Source organism: Leucopleurus acutus (assembly GCF_964270905.1).
Source record: "Leucopleurus acutus genome assembly, chromosome: 20".
Lineage (NCBI taxonomy): Eukaryota > Metazoa > Chordata > Mammalia > Artiodactyla > Delphinidae > Leucopleurus > Leucopleurus acutus.
Window position 1 is genome coordinate 13,955,323 of NC_139162.1, and position 25,818 is coordinate 13,981,140.

General features: G+C 40.6%; 1 protein-coding gene across 3 annotated transcripts in view; it reads right to left on the bottom strand.

Annotated features, from left to right (window-relative positions):
- The window catches only part of HYDIN (HYDIN axonemal central pair apparatus protein), a gene marked incomplete at both ends in the record, with an annotated part of 352,197 nt that overhangs the window by 112,424 nt on the left and 213,955 nt on the right, over window positions 1-25,818 (bottom strand). For all 3 annotated transcript variants that reach the window (XM_082863052.1, XM_082863051.1, XM_082863050.1), the window contains 11 exons: window positions 3,976-4,215; window positions 8,186-8,335; window positions 8,651-8,842; window positions 8,993-9,120; window positions 9,340-9,476; window positions 9,902-10,029; window positions 11,685-11,803; window positions 13,499-13,676; window positions 22,729-22,866; window positions 25,077-25,286; window positions 25,530-25,649. In XM_082863052.1, the coding sequence (XP_082719178.1) occupies window positions 3,976-4,215; window positions 8,186-8,335; window positions 8,651-8,842; window positions 8,993-9,120; window positions 9,340-9,476; window positions 9,902-10,029; window positions 11,685-11,803; window positions 13,499-13,676; window positions 22,729-22,866; window positions 25,077-25,286; window positions 25,530-25,649 (1,740 nt within the window). The remainder of the gene's footprint in view (window positions 1-3,975; window positions 4,216-8,185; window positions 8,336-8,650; window positions 8,843-8,992; window positions 9,121-9,339; window positions 9,477-9,901; window positions 10,030-11,684; window positions 11,804-13,498; window positions 13,677-22,728; window positions 22,867-25,076; window positions 25,287-25,529; window positions 25,650-25,818) is intronic.

The window sequence follows — 25,818 nt, forward strand, 5'->3', positions numbered from 1 at the left end:
GTTTTTGTTGTTGTTGTTTTCCATTGACAAAAGTACAGAACTCAATTATCCACTTTGAGTGACATGTTATTGAAAAATATTGTGGATAGCAATGTTGTCTTGGTAAGGTGGTTGTCTCATATATAGAGGATCCAGAGAAAAGTAGGCAAAATGGCTGTTTAGGTATGTGTATGGGTGTGTGTGTATATTTGAGAGAGAGACAGACAGAGAGGGATGTATATTAGGCTTGTCAGATGAAGTACAAGATGCCTAGTTAAATTTAAATTTCAGATAAAAAAATGAATAATTTTTAAAGTATAAATGTGTCCCATATTGTTTATCTGGAATTCAAATTTAATTGCGGCAACCTGTTTTTCTTTCTGCTAAATCCAGCAACACTAGTGTGTATGTATATTTATAAAAGACAGTAAAATCAACTCCTAGAAAGCAATTACTTTCTATGCAACCTAATTTACTGGTGTGAAAAATCAGTTAGGTAACCCTTCTCCAAGATCACCAATTTTAGTTGTTTGAAAACCAATATTAATGAGCTTACTCTAAAATTTATATGGAAGAACAAAGGGCTAAGAATAGTTGAAACGCTAATGAAGAAAAATAGAGAGGACTGTCCTACCAGGTATCAGGAATTATGAAGTTGGAGCAATAGACAGGGTGGTATTGATGCTGAATAGAGAAACTGACCAATGAAATGGAGGTGAGAGCATAGAATAGACCCACGTGTATATGGAGCTTTGACACAGGACAGAGGTGGCATGGCAGATCAGTGGGGAAAGGAAGGCCTATTCCAAAGGCTGGCTGATGTAGAGACACAAAGGCCTGGCCAACTTGCTTCATCTGAGGTGACTGTAAACAGCCAACCCAGCTGCAGAGTGTCCTGTGGGATCAGCTGAAGTCTCTGTGCAATGTCATCACAGCTTACCTTCTCTGTCTGCCTAGGTCTAATGTTCCTTATCCTTTACAGGTGTCGTCCCTGAGAGTACTCTCTGATAAACCTTCTGTATGCAAATCTCAGAGTCTTGGATTCTGCTTTCCACTGACCCTGACCCACAGCAGAGGATGCTGTGGCAACACAAGCCATTGAACATCTAATAAATACCTAATGAAAAGACTCGAATCCAGAGGGACAGAATCCAAACCGGGCAGAGCACAAACACTGGATGTAAAGAAGATAGAAGATTCAAAGGCCAAGTTGATGGAGAGTCCAGAGGAAGCAGACCATCTTATCTAAGCCATTCCTAAATTCCTGACCCAGAGCAAACATGAGATGACAAATGTTTATTGTTTTATGTGACTAAGCTTGGGAGTAAGTTATTTTGCAGCAATAGATAGCTAATATAACATCACACTTCATGAACAGCAAGACCTTATGAGAAAACAATGGAGCAATGTATGTAAGATATACGAGTGCAGAAAATGTGAGCCAAGGATACTGTATCCAATCAAACTGATCTTCAAGCACAAAAGCCAAGGGAAAACAGTTACGAACACAGGAATACTCAGGAAATATTGTTCCCACGGTCCCTTCCTGAGGAATCCACTAGAGAATGATCTTCTGACAACCCAGTAGCGAATGGAGAAGCCTCATCACAAGGACTGGTGTTGAGCATTAAATATGTTCAAGTGTAGAACTAAGACTAAATGATGGAAATTAGCAGAACTAAGACTAAATAATGGAAATTAAAATTACTTAATTAGCATTAAATATGTTCAAGTGTAGAACTAAGACTAAATGATGGAAATTAGATGATTACCCAGTAGGCATTAACTGGAAGTAAAGAAATATCATTTTAAATTAGAGGGTGGTGAGGAGAGGTAAAAAGAGATTTTTAGCTAATTTCATTATTGCTCATAGTAGGGAACTAAGAGGCAGTTTCTAAAAAGTAGGGTACTAAGGGTATTAGATAAAGGCATAGTTTATACAGATCAGCCTCAAGGTAGGACAGCAGGGTAGAGACAGTAAAAATGGACCTGAATAGATCAATGGAAAAGAACAGAGATTCCAGAAATAGACCCAAATAAACATAGTCAACTGATCTTTCCTAAAGGAGCAAATGCAATACAATGGAGCAAAGAGTTTTTTTCAACAAATGATGCTGGAATTGGACATCCACTGGCAAAAAAATAAATCTGAGTGGATCTTAACTTCATAAAAATTAACTCAAATGAATTGTAGACCTAAACAAAAAACATAAAACTATAAAATTTCTAGAAGATAGCATAACAGAAAATTTAGATGACCTAGAGTACGGTGATGACTTTTTAGACACAACTCCAAAGGCACAGTCTATGAAAAAAGTAATTGATAAGCTGGACTTCATTAAAATGAAAAACTTCTGCTCTGCAAAAGATAATGTCAAGAGAATGAAAAGACAAGCCACAGACTGGGAGAAAATATTTGAAAAAGACACATCTGATAAAGGACTATTATTCAAAATACGTAAAGAACTCTTAAAGCTCAACAATAAGGAAACAGATAACTTGATTAAAAATTGGGCCAAAGACCTTAACAGATACCTCACCAAAGAAAATATACAGATGGCAAATAGGCGTATGAATGGATATTCCACATTATATATGCCTTCAGGGAAATGCAAATTAAAACAACAATGAGATACCACTACACACCTATTAGAACAGCCAAAATCCAAAACCCTGACAATATCAAAAGCTAGTGAGGATAAGGAGCAACAGGAACTCTCATTTACTGCTAGTAGGAATGCAAAATGTTACAACCATTTTGGAAGACAGTTTGACAGCTTCTTACAAAACTAAACATACACTTACCATAGAATCCAGCAATCATACTCCTTGGCATTTACCTAAAGAGTTGAAAACTTATGTTCACACAAAAACCTGCACACAGATGTTTATAGCAGCTTTATTCATAATTGCCAAAACTTGGAAACAACCAAGATGTCTTTCAGTAGGTGAATGGATAAATAAACTGTGGTATTTCCAGACAACGGAATATCATTCAGCACTAAAAAGAAATGAGCTATCAAGCCATGAAAAGACATGGAGGAACCTTAAATGCATATTACTAAGTGAAAGAAGCCAATTTGAACATCTACATACTCTATGATTCCAACTATATGGCATTCTGGAAAAGGCAAAACTACAGAGACAGTAAAAAAGATTAATGGTTGCCAGGGGTTGGGAGGAGGGAGGGATGAATATGTGAAGCACAGAGGATATTTAGGGCAATGAAAATACTTTGACACTATAATGATTGCTACATGTTGTTATACATTTGTCTAAACCCATAGAATGCACCAAGAGTGAACTGTAATGTAAACTATGGACTTTGGGTGATTATGATGTCACATAGGTTTATCAATTGTAAAAAATATACCATTCTAGTGAGGGATGTTGATAATGGGGGAGGCTGTGCATGTGTGGGGGCAGGGGTTATATGAAAAATCTCTGCATCTTCCCCTCAATTTTGCTGTGAATCTAAAACTGCTCTAAAGAATAAAGTTTAAAAAAAAATGGACAAGGAGGAGCAATTGTAAAATATACAAGCCAGAGCAAATAGGAAAAAAAAAAAAAAAAAAGGCAGATTTAAGCCCTAACGTGATTACATTAAATGTAAATGGTCTAAATACACCAATTAAAAACAAAGACTGCCAGAGTATATTAAAAAGATGACCCAAATATATGCCGTCTACAAGAAACTCATTTCAAATATAATGACTATGGCATACATTCTTTGCTGTTTGAATTTTAACATGAGCATGTATTAGTTTTTAAATTAGTTGTTTCAAATGTATAATGAGATCACAAAGAAGAATGAATTCTGCTTAGGGCAAGGGAAGTAGGTCAGGAAAGCCTGCAAAGTGATCTTTAAATTGACAGGGAAGGGTTCACAGGAAGAAGGAGCAAAGGTGAGGAGGAAGTTGTCCAGGCAGAGAGAAGAGTACCTGGCAAGGCCCAGCATGTGTAGGAAAATGGAGTTTGGTTTTGGTCTCTGCTCACCTTCTCTTCTACAAGATATTGCTGGTCAAATTCTAAGGAGTAAAACTCAATGGGAAAGTTGCAGGGATTCTTCACCACCACCTCGGCCTCATCTCCAGGTGCATAAGGCAGCAGTGGCCCCAGCTCCAGAACTGAGGGACTAAATTCCAAGCACGGCTCTAGACCTTGCCCCTGTGCCAGTAGAGTAAGCTTTTGATCACTCTGGGCAATCTGGAACACCAAGGTTTGGCTGTAGAATTTCTGGAAAATATAAAAACAAAACAAGCACCTAAATTTTTTTCTGTTATGTGACATGTAAAACGGATAGCCACTGGGGGACAAAATTGATCCTGTTTAGATTAAGAGAGAAAAGTTTTCTTATAAAATTGCATGAGAGCAACTTATATTAGAGTGTTAATACTGGGTATCTAGCATGCCAGGCACTGTACCAAGTGCTTCATCACAGTCCTGTGAATGCTGTTCTCATAACCCTCAGATCCTCCAATGTGCTCAGATGTCCCACTGCCACTATCTGCACCTCTGGGTCTGCACCTCTGGGCTCTCATTTCATGGGCCCTGCTGCCCATGGGTAGGGCAGGGCAAGGCAGAAGTGTCAGAGAAGTAACACCTTCTGGGGACAATCCTTAACCAACGACTCTCAGGAGTTACTGTATAAAGACTCCTGAGAGGGATAATTCTGAAATGTGCATTTTGTATATTTTCTCCGAGTTTCCAGTGGGATTAAGATCCAGTGTCCAGGACTTCCCTGGTGGCGCAGTGGTTAAGAATCTGCCTGCCAATGCAGGGGACACAGGTTTGAGCCCTGGTCTGGGAAGATCCCACATGCCGTGGAGCAACTAAGCCCATGTGCCACAACTACCTAGCCTGCGCTCTAGAGCCCGCGAGCCACAACTATTGAGCCCACATGCCACAACTACTGAAGCCCGTGCAACTAGAGCCTGTGCTCCGCAACAAGAGAAGCCACCACAACGAGAAGCCTGTGCGCCGCAACAAAGAGTAGCCCCCGCTAGCCACAACTAGAGAAAGTCTGCATGCAGCAACAAAGACCCAAGGCAGCCAAAAATAAATAAATCAATAAATCAGTCCAGTGTCCAAGGTAGCTGGCTCACTCGCACACCCTATTAGCTGCCTTCCTTTTCCTTATCACCTTCTACTTCTCTTTTAGTATTCCCTACACTTCCTAAATAATCTGCTTGCACTCCAATTCTTGACTCCAGGTCTGTTTCTTGGAGAATCTGAAAGATCATATTTCCATTATTTAAAGATACAGTTAAGCAGCTAGTCAGAGATGATCAGCTAGCGCAATCAGTTCGTCTGATACAATTACAATCCAAATACCAGTTGATAATGATACGAATTATTCTAATCTGGTTTCACTTAGGAACCTATTAAAATGCATATTCACAGGCCCATTCCTAGAGATCCTGACTTGGTAGGGGCAGGATAAGGCTGGGGATTCTGTAGTTTTAACCAGATGCCCAGGTTGTTCTGAAACTGTTGGGCTCATGGCTTGGGTTTGGAAAGCATGATTGGCTGAGCGATTTGGAGAGCTCTTAACTACCTTAGCTCAGAGGGAAGGAAAATCAGATGGAAAGAATGTTTAAGGACATAGATACAAGTTCAGAAAAATACCTGTTGTTGGAGATAGTAAGAGAACAAATTATTGGCTAAGAAGGTTTTCTATATAGTTATGGGTTTAGCACCTTATGTGATCCAAACTTCTATATTTTAACTGCTTTTTAGGGAAATATTTCTTACTTTTTTTTTTTTTTTTTGGCTGCATCGGGTCTTTGTTGGTGAACGTGGGCCTTCTCTAGTAGTGATGAGCAGGGTCTACTCTTCGTTGTAGTGCATGGGCTTCTCATTGCGGTGGCTTCTCTTGCTGCGGAGCACTGGCTCTAGGTGCGTGGGCTCAGTAGTTGTGGCTCACGGGCTCTAGAGCACAGGCTCAGTAGTTGTGGTGCATGGGCTTAGTTGCTCCATGGCATGTGGGATCTTCCCAGACCAGGGATTGAACCCATGTTCCCTGCACTGGCAGGTGGATTCTTAACCACTACACCACCAGGGAAGTCCCAGGGAAATATTTCTAAAACATTTCATTCATCTTGTTTTCTAACACAAAGTATTCTGAACGCATGTTATAATGTCTAGGAGTTGTTAATGTGGACATCGGTGTTTCTCTGTGCTGCTGATGCTGGTGAAGATATAGGTGTGGACTGTATGGGTTGCAAGGCTAACCAGTTCCTTGTATACGGCCAATAAATTCCTCTCCCAAACTCTAATTTGAAAAGATACATGCACCTCAATGTGCATAGAAGTACCGTTTACAACAGCCAAGACATGGAAGCAACCTAAATGTCCATCAACAGAAGAATGGACAAAGAAGATGTGGTATATATGTACAATGGAGTAAAAAAGAATGGAATAATACCATTTGCAGCAACATGGATGGACCTAGAGATTATCATACTAAGTGAAGTAAGCCAGATAGAGAAAGACAAATATCATATGATATCGCTTATATGTGGAATCTAAAAAAGTGATACAAGTGAACTTATTTACAAGACAGAAATAAACTCAGACATAGAAAACAAACTTATGGTTACCAAAGGGGATAGTGGGCTGGGGGGGAGAGATAAATGAGGAGTTTGGGATTAATATATACACATTACTATATATAAAATAGGTAAACAATAAGGACCTACTGTATAGCATAGGGAACTATACTCAATATCTTATAATAGCCTGCAATGGAAAAGAGTCTGAAAAAAATATATGTATTCATTGTAAATTAACTATACTTCAGTAAAAAATGATACTTAAAAAAATTCCTATCCCATTTGGTGGAAACATTTTATTAATTTTGACCAATGCTAACTCAACACTTATGGAACTGCCCAAACAAATCTTTTTTTTTTTTTTTTTTTTACTATATTTACTGGTATTTTTTTCAGTAAAACATCCAAAATCTTGAGTAAACCTGCTGGCAGTCTTAAGACTCTCTAAGAATGACAAACACATTAGTTTTCTTTTCTTTTAAAAGGGTTGGGGAGATTTTGATAATGACAGAAACAGGGACTCTATTTTAGAATCAGATATGAAGTCATTCTCTTTTCTTTCTTCTCATTGTAGATTCTGAAGCACTTCCTCAAAGCCGTTACCAGGAAAACGGGAGTTAACCATGGGTATTTTATAAAACTCACATCGATTTCTTCTTTTAAAAGAATAAAGAAAAACATCTCCCAAATGCCTTAGGCTTTCAGCAAAAGTCTTTACAGTGTAACCTCTTGAGATCCTCTCTGGTTCTAGGATTCTTATTATTTTTTTACTGTATTCTTTGTCAGGAGTAGCTTCGTGCTCATGGTGTTTGCAAAAGAAACACTTGTGAGGCCCAGGGAGTATGTCTACCAGAAAGTACTTATTATTATCACAACTACTGATGATAATAGTAAATAGATATTGAGACACTACATACAGAGCAGTATGCTATGCATTTTATTCACATTAATTCATTTAATCTTCAAAATGACCCTTAGGAGGTAGCTACTGCAGGTTGATAATTTCTTACCTGAAACCCTAGGGGCCAGATGCTTTCAAATTCAGAGTTTTAAAAAGGTAAACACAGAGCATATACCCTATGTTACATAGTAGCCTTAGCAGCATCCCCTGTAATCAAACACATTAATATTTCTGCAGTTGCAGTGTTTGAGTCTGCAAACCAAGGGGGATAAATAAAGGTTAAGTAGTCTCATGTCAGTTCAGATAGGTTTTTCTGCCAAATGAGTTTGGGTCCGAAACTTAAAAAAATTTTTCCCCCAGTTTTTAGAACTTATTGGATTTTGGAATTGCAATAAGGGATTTTGGACATGTGATATTATTATTTTTCATTTTATCTATGAGCAAACTGAGGTTTAGCGAGGCTGAATAATTTGCCCAAAGCCATGCAGCCTCTTAGTCAGAGGCAGAAGGCCACTAAGCCGGGTCTGTTGGTAAAAGTCAAAGTGTTAGATAGATCTGCCGATTCCAGAGCCGGTGCTCCTAACCACCAGGACACAGCTCCTGCATGAACCAGAGCACTGAATGTCATAATCAGAATAGTGAGGGACAGGTCACTCAAAGTTTCCCTGGAGACCCAATCAAGCATGGACTTCGAGTACAGCTCAAAGAGATCCAGAGAGTCTGAATGAGACTGCATTTCTTTAAAGCTTACCTCTTCTTTGGGCATGAATTTCACTTGCATGTTGGACTTCTCACCAGGATCCAAGACCCCAGAAGTGGGCTGAATCTCAAAGATCCGTGTCTTTGGCTTGAATTCAGCACATAGTTTCCGTCTTAAGTACTTTGGCATGTGTTTCTCCAGCTGGCAAATAAATAGTAGACAATTAGACCATTTTCTTTGGAAAATGCCTCCACCGTCCACCCACTCAATCTATGTTTACTGATTACTTCCCAGGTGTCAGGGCACAAAGATAAATACGACATGACATTCGCGAGATAGCATGGCCTGATAGTCCTTGAGTGCTGGGCTGAGGGCCTACATTTTATTCAGGGGGCAATGGTTGTCGCTGAAAGTCTTTGAGCAGAAGGGTGAAATGAAGAGAGTGACGGATTAGAATTATAAATCTGACTTAAATGGAGATGGAAAAAAGGGGACAATGGGCCACAATTCATTTACCTTGCTAACTTGCTTAGGGGTGTGGATAAACCATTCACAAGGGACTTGGAGGTGATTGGAAAGCTGAATAGTTTCCACGAGGCACTGTCCACACTGAATTGTGGCAAACTCCACTTTTCCACAAGACAGTGTCATACTGGGAATGGTCACCTTGGCTTGGAGACAGATGTGAACTGCTGGCCCTCCAACCACCTAGAGTGGGCATAAAATTGTTGTTACCATGTCACATGGGATTGGAGAAAGAATCACGGCTCTGAAATAGTAACTGGATCATCACAGGGGTGATCAGCAAGCAGAGATGGAAGCTGGGGAGGATCAGCTGGGCCTCGTGATGCATCTTACCTTGATGGGCAGAATGACATTTTTGTTTCCAACAGAAAGGCTGGCCCCTTGTGCATCAAATCTCACTTCAAATGTTTCCGTTTCACAGTAAGGCAGATTCTTCACACGATCTAGCTCAATACTGAAGCCTGGACCAAGACAAACAAAATTTCTTTGAGGAAAAGAAAAGTAGCAATCAAGAGCTGCTCTAGATACAGCCCATCGGAGGCAGGATGACCACTCAAAGTATCAATTAATGGCCCAACAATTCTTTCAGCTGATCCCAGAAGAAGCACTCCAGGACAGTACAGATGGGCATCGTGTTAGAAATGACAGAGTGCAATAGGAAGGGTCTCCATCCTGGTTACCTGTGTCGTGAAGGACATGCTTTTCTGCATGGAAGGACACTGGGAAGTGACTGGTGTTGGTGATCTTGATGATGTGGGTTCGGACGTCACCAAGGGTGATGTAGCCAAAGTCTAGGATGTATTCTGGCAGCTGGACTCTGAAACAGTTAACAAGGTCTTCTTACCACTCACATTTCCAAATGTGTAAGAGTGTGAGGCTTTCTTCCATCTCCTCTGCACAATTCTATTCTCTGGAGTAGAGAACCACCACTCTCCAGAATGGAGACGAGGAACAAGACACTTCCCCCAGAAGACCACATTGCTGCTTTAGCCGTCATCTCTAAACACCTTCAGTGCTGGTCCTTAAGGACCTGAAACCGGCCCATCTATTAGACAAAGTGGGAGGTTTCTGACTAAGAGGCAGAGACCTGCCTGGTTGGCTGGCTGCTAGAGAACGGCACACATGTAAGGCGAGTGGATTTCATCCGTACATAGTCAATCATTAATTCATGGAGCACTCCGGTGGAGGGCACCGCTGGCTCTGCCACACTCTGAAACAAACACGACATGGAAGGGCGCTCACTTGATCGGTTTGCGGTGACTCTGATGGCAGAAGTTGTCCACGGAACCAAAGACAATTGATTTCTGATGTTCTGTGGCATAGTTTTGGACTATAAGCCGCTCTACTTCCATCTGGAGTTGAGCATTTAACTGGAGCAAGAGAGAAGAGCAAGTAAGCAAATTCTTTGAGAACATGCGTTCTCAATGGGGGCAAAACCACCCCTAAGGGGGTGAAAGTTGCTTCATGGAGGAGAGAGTGAGAAAATCTTAGATATTACAATGGCTTGTGGCCCTCCAAAGGGCCACAGTGAATAAATAGATATACAGTATATCTGTGGTGTTAAAATTTTTGTTGGGGTTCAAGGTGGTTAAACAAACTGTACATCTGTGCCATGGAGTATTACTGAGCAATGGAGTAAGGCATGAACTATTTATGTTAATGGATCTCAAGGGCATTATGCTGAATGAAAAAAAAATAATCTCAAAAGGTTACATACTGTAGGATTCCATTTACATAACTCTTCTATACTCATAACAAGATTATAGAGATGGAGAACTATAGTGGCTGCCAGGGGAAAGGGGTGAGGAGATTGGGGATGGCTATAAGGGAGAAGCATGTAAAGGCAAAAACAAAATGTATTTCCTGAAATAAATGTTCCAAATGCAAAAAAAAAAAAAAAACAAATTAAAAATAAGAGACTCAAGGGAGTTCCCTGGTGGCCTAGTGGTTAGGATTCCGGGCTTTCACTGCTGCAGCCCCGGTTCAATCCCTGGTCAGGAACTGAGATCCTGTAAGCCAAGAGGTGCGGCAAAAAAAAAAGAGGCTCAATTCTCCCTGTTGAAAATAAGGGTAGAGACTTCTTCCAGCTTCATTTTCAAGAAAACTTGTAAGATCTTTCTCTGTCTCTTGGAAATATATATAAATCTTTTCATAGGCTAAGACTTTTTATCAGCTTCACAACCCAGGAACATCTTCCTTAAGGACCTGGGAACCATCTCTTTGACATGTCATCGTCAAGGAAGATAGAGCCCCATATCCTATCCTGCCATTTCTGTGGGAGGATAGGAGCTCAACTTCAGAGGACCCTGTCATAAAAACACAAAAGGTTTGTTTTCCCTTTGGGTAAAGCCAATTAGCTAACACAGATGGTCACCCCAATTACCATGTGAATTCAGCATGAACTAAGTGTGACAAATGGTGCTGTCAAGTCCTCTTACTTGAGGACTAGTTATAGTTTTTACTTAAGGACTAGTTACTGTTTACCTTGAGAACATGTATATAATAGGTTGTATCTGCTTGGCTTTATGAAAGACTGAGATTTCTTTCTGTCTTTGCAATCTCCTAGCAGACTGACAGAGACACGGAACACTTTCTGCTTTAATGCTTATCAATAATAAAGTTGGATTCTTTCTCTTCCACCTTTGTGGAGAGATTTTGTGGGTTGGAAAGAGATTTTTGCTTATAATTCTATTTCCCCAGTGAGCACAAGGGATACTTACGGAGATGGAACACTTCTGTATCTTAATTGTGGTGGTGGATACACAAAACTACACGTGAAAAAATTGGATTAGAACCACACACAGACGCAGATATGCATACATACAGAGACATGCAGACATGCAGAGACAGACCCACGAGTACATATAAAACTGATGAAATCTGAATAAGCTCTATGGCTTGTACCAATGTCAATTTCCTGGTTTTGATACTGTTCTATAGTTATGCAAGATGTTACCACTGGGAAAAACATTTTTTTGCAGCTTCCTGTGAATCTACTTCCTGTGCAGAGCGAAGCCAATCTTACCTCAGAAGATTCATCCTCAGGCACTTCCTCAGGTCTCTCTAAGTAGTCAAACATTTCATTTTTGGTGTCTTCTAGGTTTTTTCTGGCCTGATTTAAGAAGATTTCATACTTCTCACATCCTGTGGGGGTTGGAAGGAGAAGGAAATCTGAATGGCTAGAAATATATGAATTATGCCTAAAACACAGACTCTAAGCTCAGGGTAAATAAAGTGAGAAGGGAAGTGAACTTTGTGAAACTTAGCCTGCCATGTTTTCTCTGCTTCAGAGGATAATTTGTGAATGAGTAGAATTTGTAAAAGAGAACTCACTGAGTTTTATGAGATTATGCTTTAGTGGGCTACCAACTGTTTCTCAAGAACTTAATGACAGTAACATCCTGAGCCACTCATAGGGTGACCAACTGGATCCCAGCCTACTTGATACTTTCCCAGTTCTAGCACTGATGGCTGCACCACCTGGGAAAACCCTCCATGCTGGACAAACCCAGGTGGATGGTCACCCTTTAGGTTGGTCTTCATGTTTATTAATTCTCTGTTAACAAAAAGAATATACTTGGTTCAAGTTGCTTTAACTACGACTAAATAAGCTACAGTCCCCTGAATCAGGCAGGCTGGGCAATGGGGAGAGAGATTTCACCAGTTCACCAGTAAGCCAGCGCAAATTCAAATGCTTGAGGGGCAAGGTAAGCAAAGTCATTAAAGTGCCTTCTATGAAACCATAGGAAGTGCTGGGACTGTGGTGAACTGGAGTACAGAAGACCCAACTAGTATTCAGATTTAAATTATTTTAAAGCCCTGTATTGGGCAAACATGTCTACTGCCATCATGAGGCCAGCTGGGCACCCAGTTTTCAACCAGGTGGCAAAGGCTTTTCTTCTTGACAATTATACGTAGAGTTGGACTAACCTCCGGCTGGCTGGAACTCTAGATACTAGAGTGTAACATGGTCTTAGATTTATTAATATTTGTCTTCATATTATCAGGGAGCGGACAATTAGGATTTAATGCATGACCATCAACAGGTGAGTTAGTGACTTTGGGGAGTGGGGTAGGAGGAAAGGCTGAGGTGGGAGGGCTTAGTCTGAAGCTGCTTAGGGAATGTAGATTTCAAAGAGCTTGAAGAGGGTTCATGAAGCAGGGTGAGAAGTTTCTCTTGACTCTTCATCCTGTAGTCCATGTCAGGAAGAAAGAGCCAGAGTCAGTCTGTGGCTAAAAGAGCTGCTGGGGTGAGCTTCAGGATCTGCCAAGACAGAAATATTCTGATACAGAGGGATGGCTCTGGGTGCCAGATGTTACCCAGAAAAGCCTTGGCTAAGGATGTGGGCAGACAACTGATAAGTCTAAATTAGTCTCCAAACTGTACTGCCAGCATAAGGGGTTGGAACCTTAGCTGCCTTTCTGTACAGTTTATATTGATATTCTGAGAACTGTATTCCTTGCAGTACAATCAGCCTTTGCCTTCTCAATGGCCATCTGTGAGTGACAACTCAGTGAGAGAGTGCAGTTGGAAGGAACATGTGATGGAGGAAAAGGCTTTTGGAAGTACAATGTCCTGATCCCTCTTTAAGTAATTTAATGATGGCAAAATTGGCCAGGGGTCTTAATTTGGAACTACCATGGACCCTATCTTGTCTTACTCATCTCAGGTCACCAAGTCAATTTCAACTCTTGACGTTTTTTGCAATTCAGGAATAACACAAAAGGGAAGTTGTGAGGACTGCCAAACAAATAACGCGAGTTGCCATCAACCTTATAATAAGCAGCTAAAACACATCTTGTCATCCAGTGGGGAAATACTATAGAGGGCAGAAGTACCTTTGAGGTTCCTGGGGAGATCGACGCAGATTCGGGGAAAGATTCCCTCTCCACTCAGAGTAATATTTTCTGGGTCCAAGTGGGCAATCTGTATCTGGAAGCTCCTTTGAAAGATCTCAGGTACTCCAGGCAAGTAGTAAACCTTCAACACCTGCTCTTTATGGGAACCGATAAAACCCTATACAGCAGAAAGATGGGAGAGGATTTTAAGATTTACGTAAAATTTATGTAAAATTTACAATGGACTCTTGCTTCTGGCAGTTTGATGGACTAGATAATCCCAAGGGCCTAGTGTGCTAAACTGTCCACTCACATTCCTCCTCCAAGATTCATTCCTATGAAGGTACGAGAAAATGACAAACAATAGAAAAATAGGCAGCATATGTGGGCACGCATTTCATAAAAGAGGAAACAGAATGGCAAACAAACAGTAAAGCTGCTTATCCTTGTAAGTAACCAGGGAAATGCAAATTAAGATCATACTGAAAAAAATTTTAAACCATAAGATTGGTAAAGTTTGCCAAATTTGGTAAGACTATGCATCAAAAGAAACTCACATTTCAACACATCTGGTGGGAATGTCAACGGGAAAAATCACTGTGAAAACTGCTTTAGTGGAGATAGCTTCAAAATGGTGGAGGAGCAAGACGTGGAGATCACCTTCCTCCCCAAAAATACATTAAAAATACATCTACGTGAGGACCAGCTCCTACAGAACACCTACTGAACGCTGGCAGAAGACCTCAGACTTCCCAAAGGCAAAAAACTGCCCACGTACCTGGGTAGGGCAAAAGAAAAAAGAAAAACAGAGACAAAAGAATGGGGATGGGACCTGCACCTCTGGGAGGGAACTGTGAAGGAGAAGTTTCCACACACTAGGAAGCCCCTTCACTGGTGGAGATGGTGGGTGGGCAGGGGGAAGCTTTGGAGCCACGGAGGAGAGTGCAGGTGCAGAGGGCAAAGCAGAGAAATTCCCGCACAGAGGATCGCTGCTGACCAGCACTCACCAGCCTGAGAGGCTTGTCTGCTCACCCGCCAGGGCAGGCGGGGGCTGGGAGCTGAGGCTCGGGCTTTGGAGTTCAGACCCCAGGGAGAGGACTGGGCTTGGCTGCCTGAACACAGCCTGAAGGGGGCTAGTGTGCCACAGCTAGCCGGGAGGGAGTCTGGGAAAAAGTCTGGACCTGCCTAAGAGGCAAGAGACCATTGTTTTGGGAGGCGTGAGGAGAGGGGATTCAGAGCACCGCCTAAATGAGCTCCAGAGATGGGCGTGAGCTGCGGCTATCAGCACAGACCCCAGAGACGGGCATGAGATGCTAAGGCTGCCGCTGCAGCCCCCAAGAAGCCTGTTGCAAGCACAGGTCACTATCCACACCTCCCCTCCCGGGAGCCTGTGCAGCCCGCCACTGCCAGGGTCCCGTGATCCCAGGACAACTTGACCAGGAGAACACACATCGTGCCTCAGGCTGGTGCAACATCACGCCGGCCTCTGCCGCTGCAGGCTCACCCCGCATTTTGTACCCCTTCCTCCCCTGGTCTGAGTGAGCCAAAGCCCCCTAATCCGCTGCTCCTTTAACCCTCTCCTGTCTGGGTGAAGAACAGACGCCCTCCGGCAACCTACATGCAGAGGCGGGGCCGAAACCAAAGCTGAACTCCAGGAGCTGTGCGAACAAAGAAGAGAAAGGGAAAACTCTCCCAGCAGCCTCAGGAGCAGAGGATTAAATCTCCACAATCAACTTGATGTACCCTGCATTTGTGGAATACCTGAGTAGACAATGAATCATCCCAAAATTGAGGAGGTGGACTTTGGGAGCAGCTGTAGACTTGGGGTTTGCTTCCTGCATCTAAGTTGTTTTTGGTTTTATGTTTATCTTAGTTTAGTATTTAGAGCTTATCATCATTGGTAGATTTGTTTATTGATTTGGTTGCTCTCTTCCTTTATTTTTTTTAATATATATATTTTTCCTTTTTCTCCTTTTGTGAGTGTGTATGCGTATGCTTCTTTGTGTGATTTTGTCTGTATAGCTTTGCTTTCACCATTTGTCCTAGGGTTCTGTCTGCCCGTTTTTTGTTGTTGTTGTTGTTTTTTAGTGTAGTTTTAGCACTTGTTATCATTGGTGGATTTGTTTTTTGGTTTGGTTGCTTTCTTTCTTTCTTTTTTTTGTTACTTTTTAAAAAATAATATATTTTTTATTTTAATAACTTTATTTTTCTTCCTCTCTCTCTCTCTCTCTCTCTCTTCTTTTCCTCCCTTTTCTTCTGAGCCGTGTGGCTGACAGGGTCTTGGTGCTCTGCCCGGGTGCCAGGCCTGAGCCTCTGAGGTAGGAGAGCCGAGTCAGAGGTAGGAGAGCCGAGTTCAGGACACTGGTCCACCAGAGACCTCCTGGCCTCAAATAATATCAAACGGCAAAAGCTCTCTCAGAGATCTCCATCTCAATGCTAAGACCCAGCTCCACTCAATGACCAGCAAGCTACAGTGCTGGACACTCTATGCCAAACAACTAGCAACACAAGAACACAACCCCACCCATTAGCAGAGAGGCTGCCTAAAATCAAAATAAGGGCACAGACACCCCAAAACATACCACCGGAGGCAGTCCTACCCACCAGAAAGACAAGATCCAGCCTCATCCACCAGAACACAGGCACCAGTCCCCTCCACCAGGAAGCCTACATGACCCACTGAACCAACCTTAGCCACTGGGGGTAGACACCAAAAACAACAGGAACTACGAACCTGCAGGCTGTGAAAAGGAGACCTCCAAACATAGTAAGTTAGGCAAAATGAGAAGACAGAGAAACACAGCAGATGAAGGAGCAAGGTAAAAACCCACCAGACCAAACAAATGAAGAGGAAATAGGCAGTCTACCTGAAAAAGAATTCAGAGTAATGATAGTAAAGATGACCCAAAATCTTGGAAACAGAATAGACAAAATGCAAGAAACGTTTAACAAGGACCCAGAAGAACTAAAGAGCAAACAAACAATGATGAACAACACAATAAATGAAATTAAAAATTCTCTAGAAGGAATCAATTAACAGAATAACTGAGGCAAAGAACAGATAAGTGACCTGGAAGATAAAATAGTGGAAATAACTACCACAGAGCAGAATAAAGAAAAAAGAATGAAAAGAATTGAGGACAGTCTCAGAGACCTCTGGGACAACATTAAATGCACCAACATTCGAATTACAGGGGTCCCAGAAGGAGAAGAGAAAAAAGAAAGGGACTGAGAAAATATCTGAAGAGATTAGAGTTGAAAACTTCCCTAATATGGGAAAGGAACTAGTCAGTCAAGTCCGGGAAGCACAGAGAGTCCCATACAGGATAAATCCGAGGAGAAACATGCCAAGACACATATTAATCAAACTATCAAAAATTAAGTACAAACAAAAAATATTAAAAGCAGCAAGGGAAAAACAGCAAATAACATACAAGGGAATCCCCATAAGGTTAACAGCTGATCTTTCAGCAGAAACTCTGCAAGCCAGAAGGGAGTGGCAGGACATATTTAAAGTGATGGAAGGGAAAAACCTACAACCAAGATCACTCTACCCAGCAAGGATCTCATGCAGATTTGATGGAGAAATTAAAACCTTTACAGACAAGCAAAAGCTAAGAGAATTCAGCACCACCAAACCAGGTTTACAACAAATGCTAAAGGACTTTCTCTAGGCAGGAAACACAAGAGAAGGAAAAGACCTACAATAACAAACTCAAAACAATTAAGAAAATGGTAATAGGAACATACATATCGATAACTACCTTAAATGTAAATGGATTAAATGCTCCAACCAAAAGACACAGACTGGTTGAATGGATACAAAAACAAGACCCGTACATATGCTGTCTAGAAGAGACCCACTTCAGACCTAAGGACACATACAGACTGAAAGTGAGGGGATGGAAAAAGATATTCCATGCAAATGGAAATCAAAAGAAAGCTGGAGTAGCAATTCTCATATCAGACAAAATAGACTTTAAAATAAATGCTACTACAAGAGACAAAGAAGGACACTACAGAATGATCAAGGGATCAATCCAAGAAGATGTAACAATTGTAAATATTTATGCACCCAACATAGGAGCACCTCAATACATAAGGCAAATGCTAACAACCATAAAAGGGGAAATTGACAGTAACACAATCATAGTAGGGGACTTTAACACCCCTTTCAACAATGGACAGATCATCCAAATTGAAAACAAATAAGGAAACACAAGTTTTAAATGATACATTAAACAAGATGGACTTAACTGATATTTATAGGGATAAATTGGGAGACTGGGATTGACATATACATCCTACTATACATAAAACAGATAACTAATACAGACCTATTGTATAGCACAGGGGACTCTACTCAGTACTCTGTAATGGCCTATATGGGAAAAGAATCTAAAAAAGAGTGGATATATGTATATGTATAACAGAATCACTTTGCTGTACACCTGAAACTAACACAACATTGTAAATCAACTATACCCCAATAAAATTTTTTTTAAATTCCAAAAAGGAGCCAACATTGAAAAAAAAAACTAGGGAAAAATGCTAGTATAGGTTCAAGCTATTTAGAAGTGTTTTAAAAGTCATTTTTGAAGGGACCTCATAATTTTGAACATATTTTATTGTTTTTTGATGTTACAAGTAATATATATTCTTTGAAGAAAAATTAGAGCATGAAGACAAGAAAAAATTTAATGAAGATCACTAGTGCTTACTACTGACACATAAATAATGATTAACACTGATTGGTGGATATCAATCCATATTTTATTTAAATACACACCCACACACACCATGGGGGTCCATGAGCCCACTAGTGTTAATAAACTTATCTCCAACCCTCAAAGTGCCTGTGACAGTTAAAAATCATTGCCATCATTTCTATGAGAAGCCATTGCCTCATTCTCTTGCTTCCCTTGGCCTCCACTCTCTCACTTCCTTACACGCTATCTGCTTCACTGAACAGAACTGAGCCTTGTCACCAAATTTCACAATGCACTCACTCACATGAAGCATTTTATGAAATTTTGCACATTTTATGGAATGTGTGAGTGTGAGTGTGTATGTGGGGAGTGTTATAAGGTGGAGCCAAATTGCAGTGTGCAGTGTTTCCCAGGATTCACCTTCCCACGCTCATTCTCTCTTCTCCGCACCCCTGTCTTGAGCAATCCACAAAATTCTCTTGTTTCCTACAAGATTCTCTTTCTTCCTGCACTCAGTGCCCTGGAGGGTAGTGGGGTGGGTCTCAGCTTTTATCTTGAGCAGTAACAATGTATTTTTCCAATAACCAATAGTTCTCTCATGTTATTCTGGTGGAAAATTTTTCTCTATCTAGTTATATGTTCAAGCATTCATGTACACTGCAGGACTCTGTAAACATTTGTTTTCATTTTAAGAATCTGGCCTTATAGCAGGAAATCTGGTAAATATAGAAAAGAAAAAACATACAGAGAAAAAAATCCCATTCGGAACCATAAAAACAATGTCCAGTTCAAAAGAAGGGGGAAGTACAAAAAAGAGTTAACATAGCAGTCCTAAAACTGCTACTCTTAGAAAAGCCTGCTTGCAAAGTTGGTAAGAATGGCTCACTGTGCCTCAACTTTTTTGTGCAAACAACTATGGTTTATGCTGAACACCTGTTTTCTTTCTGGGAGACTGGAATTTTGGTATGCGCCAGGCAGAGGGTGTCTGTGTGACTGGGCCCCACTGGCATTGAGTCTCCAGTGGGCTTCTGTGGTAGCTCTCATATTGTGTAGTCACAGCTCATTGCTGGGGGATTAGGAGCATCTTGCGTGACTCCACTGGGAGAGAATTCTTGGATGCCTGCGCCGGGTTTCTTCTGAACTTTGCTCCATATGCTTTTTCCCTTTGCTGATTTTACTTGTATTCTTTGGCTGGAATAAATCATAGTCACCAGTACAACTTTTGGTGAGTCCCCCTAGAGAATCGTTAAACCTGGGGGATGATCCTGGGGACCCATGACACAGTGATGATTCTGAGGAATAAGAGCAAATATATTCTATGAGTTCCTATAAGAAAGAAGAAAAAATAAGATAATATCTAATCCATTGTATCAATGAGATTCAAGAAGCCACCGTGTGTAAACAGCAGGAGCAGAGAGTCAGGGACAGGGAGTAACCCCAAACCAGGAAAAAGTATATGGGGATGAAAAATCCTCCTACTTCTGGTTCTGAAAATGCTGGTGACTGCACTGTTATAGCTCCCTCTCATGCTACAAGTGTAAGGATATTCTGTATAAGGCCCAACAACAACAAAGGCAACAACAAAACTCTCTTTCAATATATAGTGAGCTTGAAAGAAAATAGATCCTCTGATGTGAAAAAGAAACAGATGGAACCTAGCCAGTGTGGTTAAGTTCAGAGCCTTTACTTGGTGACCATGGGTGACATCAGACCCAACTACAGTTCCTACCACCCAAGGACTGAAATAGAGAGATGCAGCCTGGACCCATGTGAGGTGGGCACACAGGGCAAATCCCTGCACGAGGCTGGAGCCATGAAGGGCGGCCACTCCTGTTATTTCTCTGCACTTCAGGGAAGAATCAAGGAAGCTTGTATCTCTCTGGGATCCTAGGTGGGGAAAATATGTATCCCATGGGATACAGAATGCTCAAGCCTGTATCATGCATGTGCATGGAGTCTTCACACACACTGACAGATCACTGTGGTTAATCCAGGTCAAAACATTAACTCAAGTAAAGCAACTATACTCCAATAAGAAAGAAAACAAACAAACAAACAAAACATTAACTCAAAATCTGACCCCTTGGGGTACCTGGCAAAAACAACTGCAACACTACTGTAGCACCACCCTGCAATCCAGGGTGAATGAGGCTGTCACAGAGAAAACGGTGTCAGTGGAAGATGATCCCAAGTCAAAAATTACATGTCATACAGGGAAAGCATTGATAATGAAAGAGAGTTAACAGTCACACAAATAGGAATAATGGCATCCCTAATAACTCAATTAGAATAACTTAAAAGAATCTACAAAATGATTAGTGATAAACGAAGAAATTAAAATCCCAGTGAAAGAGGTGAATAACAGGTGGAATTTCTGAAATGAAAAATATGATCACTGAAATTAGGAATGCAGAATACGGTTAGGAATGCAGAGTAGGGTTAGGAATGCAGAGTATAAACAGTAGATCATACTCAGTTGAAAAGAAAATTAGTTAACTGAAAGAGCTGAGGTAATTATCTTGAATGCAGTTTAGAGAGATAAAGAGTAAAGAGATACACATGTGACATATAGGTTTAGAAACATGGACAGAATGAGAAGGTCCAACATATGTCTAAAAGTTGCTTTAGCAGAAAGGACTGGAGAAAATAGGGGATAAGCAATACTTGAAGATATAATAAATGAAAGACATATCCTCAGAGTGAAGGAGTGAACCCACAGCCAAAGAAAAAGATATACTTGTGATTACTATGAAATGTATAGAACTGAACCACAAGAAAAACACAATATACCAAACCTTGTGAAAGATAGCTAATATGGTACTTCGAAAGATACAATATTAATACCAAAGAAGAATTCAAAGTAAAAAGCATTAAAAGGGAAGAAAGTGGCAATTTAAAATAGATAAAATATACAGTGCAGGATGAACACTTAATAGTCATTAAATCTTGTGTGTCAAATAAGACAGAAATGAAAATGGATAAAACAAAAATTTATATATTTTTTATATACCATTTTTAGTCTTTTATATACCAAAACCCTTTATAAACCATTCTTAGTCTTAGAAAACTTTTTATATACCATTCTTAGTCTTAGAATAATTAAACAGAAAAAGGGATACAAGATTTAGATAATATAATTTAATAGAGGTTAATTTAATAAAGATTCATCATAATCTGCATTCTACAGTCCAGACAACATTGTTTCCAAACATTCACTGGTATTAAAAAATCATTTTAGACCACTAAAATATATTAACAAACTAATAAAAGTAGGAATTCAGAAGGTCATATTACCTGGCCATGATATGAAAAATTCAGTATTAACTTCACATTAACAAGAGTTTCAATAACAAAAAGAAAAAGCTGAGTCATTTGGAAATTTGAAAAAGAGAAAAATATACTTTAAAATTACACTTGTAGATAAAACTACAATTCTAGACAACTTAGAAAATAATTAAAATTATAATGGTTGATATTAAAATGTATGAAATATGCAAAGTTAACTTCCTTTTTTCAATCTATAATTTTCTTTAAAATTATGAGATGGAGCTAAAGGTGTACTGAGGCAAATGTGTACTCACATTTTTCCATTATTAATTAGGAAAGAAAGAAAAGTAGGCATTCAACTTAGGAAGAACATGAAAGTAAAATTCAAAAGAATATCTAAGACAAATTGGAAAAAGAAGAATTAAAAGGGAGTTGACTTAATAGACATTAAGATGTATTTTAAAGCTATAACACTTAAAATAGTATATTATGGATGTAGGTACTGGCAAACAGATCAATAAAGAACAGAGAAACTAGCAATAGACCCAAATATATGTGATAATTTAGGGGAGGAATAGACTCTATCATCCAAGATGACAGCACTTTTATCTTTGGATTGTAAGATGATGAACCATTATAATTTCATTCTTTATCCTTTTTCATATCTTTCAATTTTTCTATAACAATTATGTATTATTTTCATGATGAGATGAACTCGACAAAAATTCCTTAAAACTGTTAGATTAACATAATATGTACAAGGAACCATCTCTTCCATTTGCTACTTAAACCAATACGGCTCACTGCAGTCTACTGGTGTTTTCACTACTGCCAACAAAAAGCTGCTTTTATTTGTAGTAGTCAGAGTAGAGCAGGCCCTCGGCTTCAAGGAATTACAAGGGAAGTGTGAGGACATAAGTGGAAATAAACTATTCTTATAATCATGAAAAAAAAGTCCACGGGATTGTATATCTTGTTCATTGTTTAACCCCTGGTGCCTGAACAGTGCCTGGCTAATGGAGGACACAATAAATAGTTGTTTAATGAATGAAGGAAGGGCTTGGATATATTTATTTTTCTTGTCTCTGAGAGCTTGTTAGTTTTAATTAAAAAAAAAAATCACACCCATAATCCTGGCAGTGAATGTTTAGCACAATCTCAGCTCCTGGGGTGTGGCTTGCAGGTTTGGGTTTGGGCCCCTCCTACCATCATCAGGTGGCCGTCATGGGTTGTGGGGGGAGATGGGCTACTTACTGAGAGAGGCTGGATGAGTGGCACTCCAGGCAGAAGGTTGTCTGGCGAAGACTGGGGGTCAGTCAGAACGCTGAACTCAAAGCCAACTTTCCCAGTGTTCTTGAGTGTGATTTCACTCTCTGTGACATGGTCGAACAGCTTGAGAGGAGAAGAAGGAGAAGAGTGACTCCTCTGTCACCCACCCTCTGGGATGCTGCTGTCATCCTGACAAAGGCAGGGAGACAAGCATGCCTCACAGACACGGATTTCGTCTTCCATGAGGTAGATGCTGGCCAATCCACATTTCAGTATCACAACCAGGTGCCTACTGGGCGGGAGGAGCACTAGACCCTGGAGACTGGCTCTGTCTTAGGTCTTCTAACAACTAATTTAGTTTAGTACGGCTGTGGGGTGAGCATTTCACCTTCCTGAACCTCTGATTTCTTCCCCACAAAGAACTCATATTAGAGGATCTTAAAGTAAGCTTTTTTATATTACGAAGATTTGCTTTTTTAGATAAGATTTGAGTTCAGAATTTTCTAGAATGAATTTTTCTATTTTTATGGAGAGACAGGGGAGTAATAGGCCAGCCATATTCTTTTTCCTGAGATTTTGCTAACATAATTCAGAGGGTCCAATAACCACAAACTGAAGCCACTTCGGGGGCTCTTAGGACAAACTAGGGGAAGAACTAGTTGCTACAAAGGAAGCACTCTGAGCTGAGCCAAAACCAATTGCCCAGAAGACCCTGGAGACAAGGAGTGAAAGACAATTCTATTTGGCCAAAGTAACGCACAAGGTGCCAATAGGTGTTAGGTGAATTTGATTTTAGGCACAATCTTTAACCTGTAAACATATATGTACACACACAATTCAGTAATAATACTGAATAATAAAAAAAATTAATGCAGTGGCTATATAATGGGGGGTCTAATTCCCATTCATATTTGGTAGGAGATATGGTATCTGAGTACATAACACAAATTCTAATTGGGGAGAGAAGTTGTACAGACATGGAATTAACTGACAATTATTCCAAAGCAAGATTTAGAAAGTACATTATATTATGGCAAAGACTCTAAGTGCCAAGAGAATATAGTGTAAGAGGAAGATAACTGAGGGATGGAGTTGAGCTGGGTCTTACAGTATGTGTGACTTTGGAGTTGGCAGAGCGGAGGATGAGATAGATAATATAATAGGAAAAATGGAAGCAGAAAGGGTTGGGCTGCATTAGGGCCAGTGGGTAAACCAGCTTGGCCATAAATGAATGAGCAGTTTATAATGGGAAATTATGAGAAACAAAGTTTAATATGTAAGGAGCATCAGTTAATAGAGGGGCTTAGGATACCCTTACTCAGGTGGAGGAACCTGGCTCTGATCCACAGTGACTCATGATTGAAGGCCTTCTCTGACTCAGGCACAGTACTGACCAGACACTTTACTTAGGTAACCATAACCATCTGGTGAAACAGGAATTGCTGCCCCAATCCCGTTTTAGAGATGAGGGATACTGAGACTTGGAGAGGTTAGGTTATGTGCCCAAGGTCATAGTCAGTAGGGAGTAAAAGTAGGATAACATGCCAGATCTTCTGACTACTAAACAATACTCTTTTCTCTATGCAATCATTTTTGCTCTTTTCCCAAGGTAATTTTGGGAAAATCTACCTGGCAATGATATTTAGATCAGTTTTTGATAGAAGCCAGAAATGCACTGTAATCCCTTGCTTCCATGGGTCCGTGGACCAGCAGCATCAACATCACCTGGAAACTTGTCAGAAATGCAGACTCTCAGGCTCCACCCTGGACCTACTGAATCAGAATCTGCACTTGAACAAGATTCCCAGGTGATTCGTATGCACATCACAGCTTGAGGAGAACTGCTGTAATAATTTAGGCATGGCTTGAGATCCTGCAGTGTGATAATCGCAGTGGTGATGGGAAGGGAAAACCAACTCAGAGGAATTATGCTTGATGAATTAGCAAACCCCGGGCCTGTAAGGATGTGGGGAGCTGAAGGGCAGAATGCAGTGGAAAATTCCTTGGAGTTCGTAAACTCAAGGGACTGAGAAGGGAGTAGTCCTATTGAAAGAAACAAAGAGGGTGGAATGGGCTTTTGGACTGAGAATAAAGATGCAAATTTTAGTGTCTAACATGCAGAATTTGAGGAGACAATGAGAAAAGCAAGTGAAAATGTCTGGCAAATGGTTGGCAGTGGGGGGATGATCAGGCTTAGGAAGCAGCTTAGGGGTCAAGGATAGGGGTGATGGTGAGACTATGCTGACTGGGGTTCCAGGAGAGATGAGGGCACAAAGACTATGACCGATGTTTAAGGCAAACCCAGAAAATCTCCTCCCGATGGCTGGCAATACCTGTAATCCACAGTTAATGTCCTTGGTGTCAAAGGAATAGTTGACCAGGGAGGCCTCTCCCCTTAGTATTATCTCATAGGTGGGCCCTCCATCCACTTCACACAGAGCTTTAGCCTGTGCAATGATGTCACAGTGTCCATAGAAGGTGAATGATATCTGGTGGCTACTGTGTGGCCGCAGCACTCCATAGAGAGGCAAAATGTCAAACACCTGCAGAGAAAGTCATTCCATATGAGAGTCTGCAAAGGGCAAGCTAAAGTTCAGCCAATTTACAGATTGATTCCTGACTTCACCTTGTTTGACTCCATGATAGGTGGCTAGCCTAGCACCCTGAAAATACATGATGATAAGGCAGTAACAGTGCTCGGGCAAATTTAAATTTCTAACTTGGGGCAAGGGTTCAGTAAGAAGAATTGTATCAGATGACTCTAGGGCTCATGAGGTGTTACTTACTTCTTCTATCCCAATGGAAAACATTTCATCCCGTTTAAAGATCCATGGCGATTCCTGAAACTCCGCCTGACTCTGGTTTGTGTCTATTCTTTCTGTTTCAGCAGAGTTCATTTTTAATCCCTGGGAATTAGAAGTGTGAGGAAAAACTTGCAAACATTCATAATTTGTCATCAACGTGCTCCTCCCCCTAGCTGATAGAAAAATGAAGTATGTTGTATGTATTTTTTAAATAGCACTTTTTTTTTTTCCTAGGGAGATAATTGGGGAGGTGTCCAAGATGTATGTACAA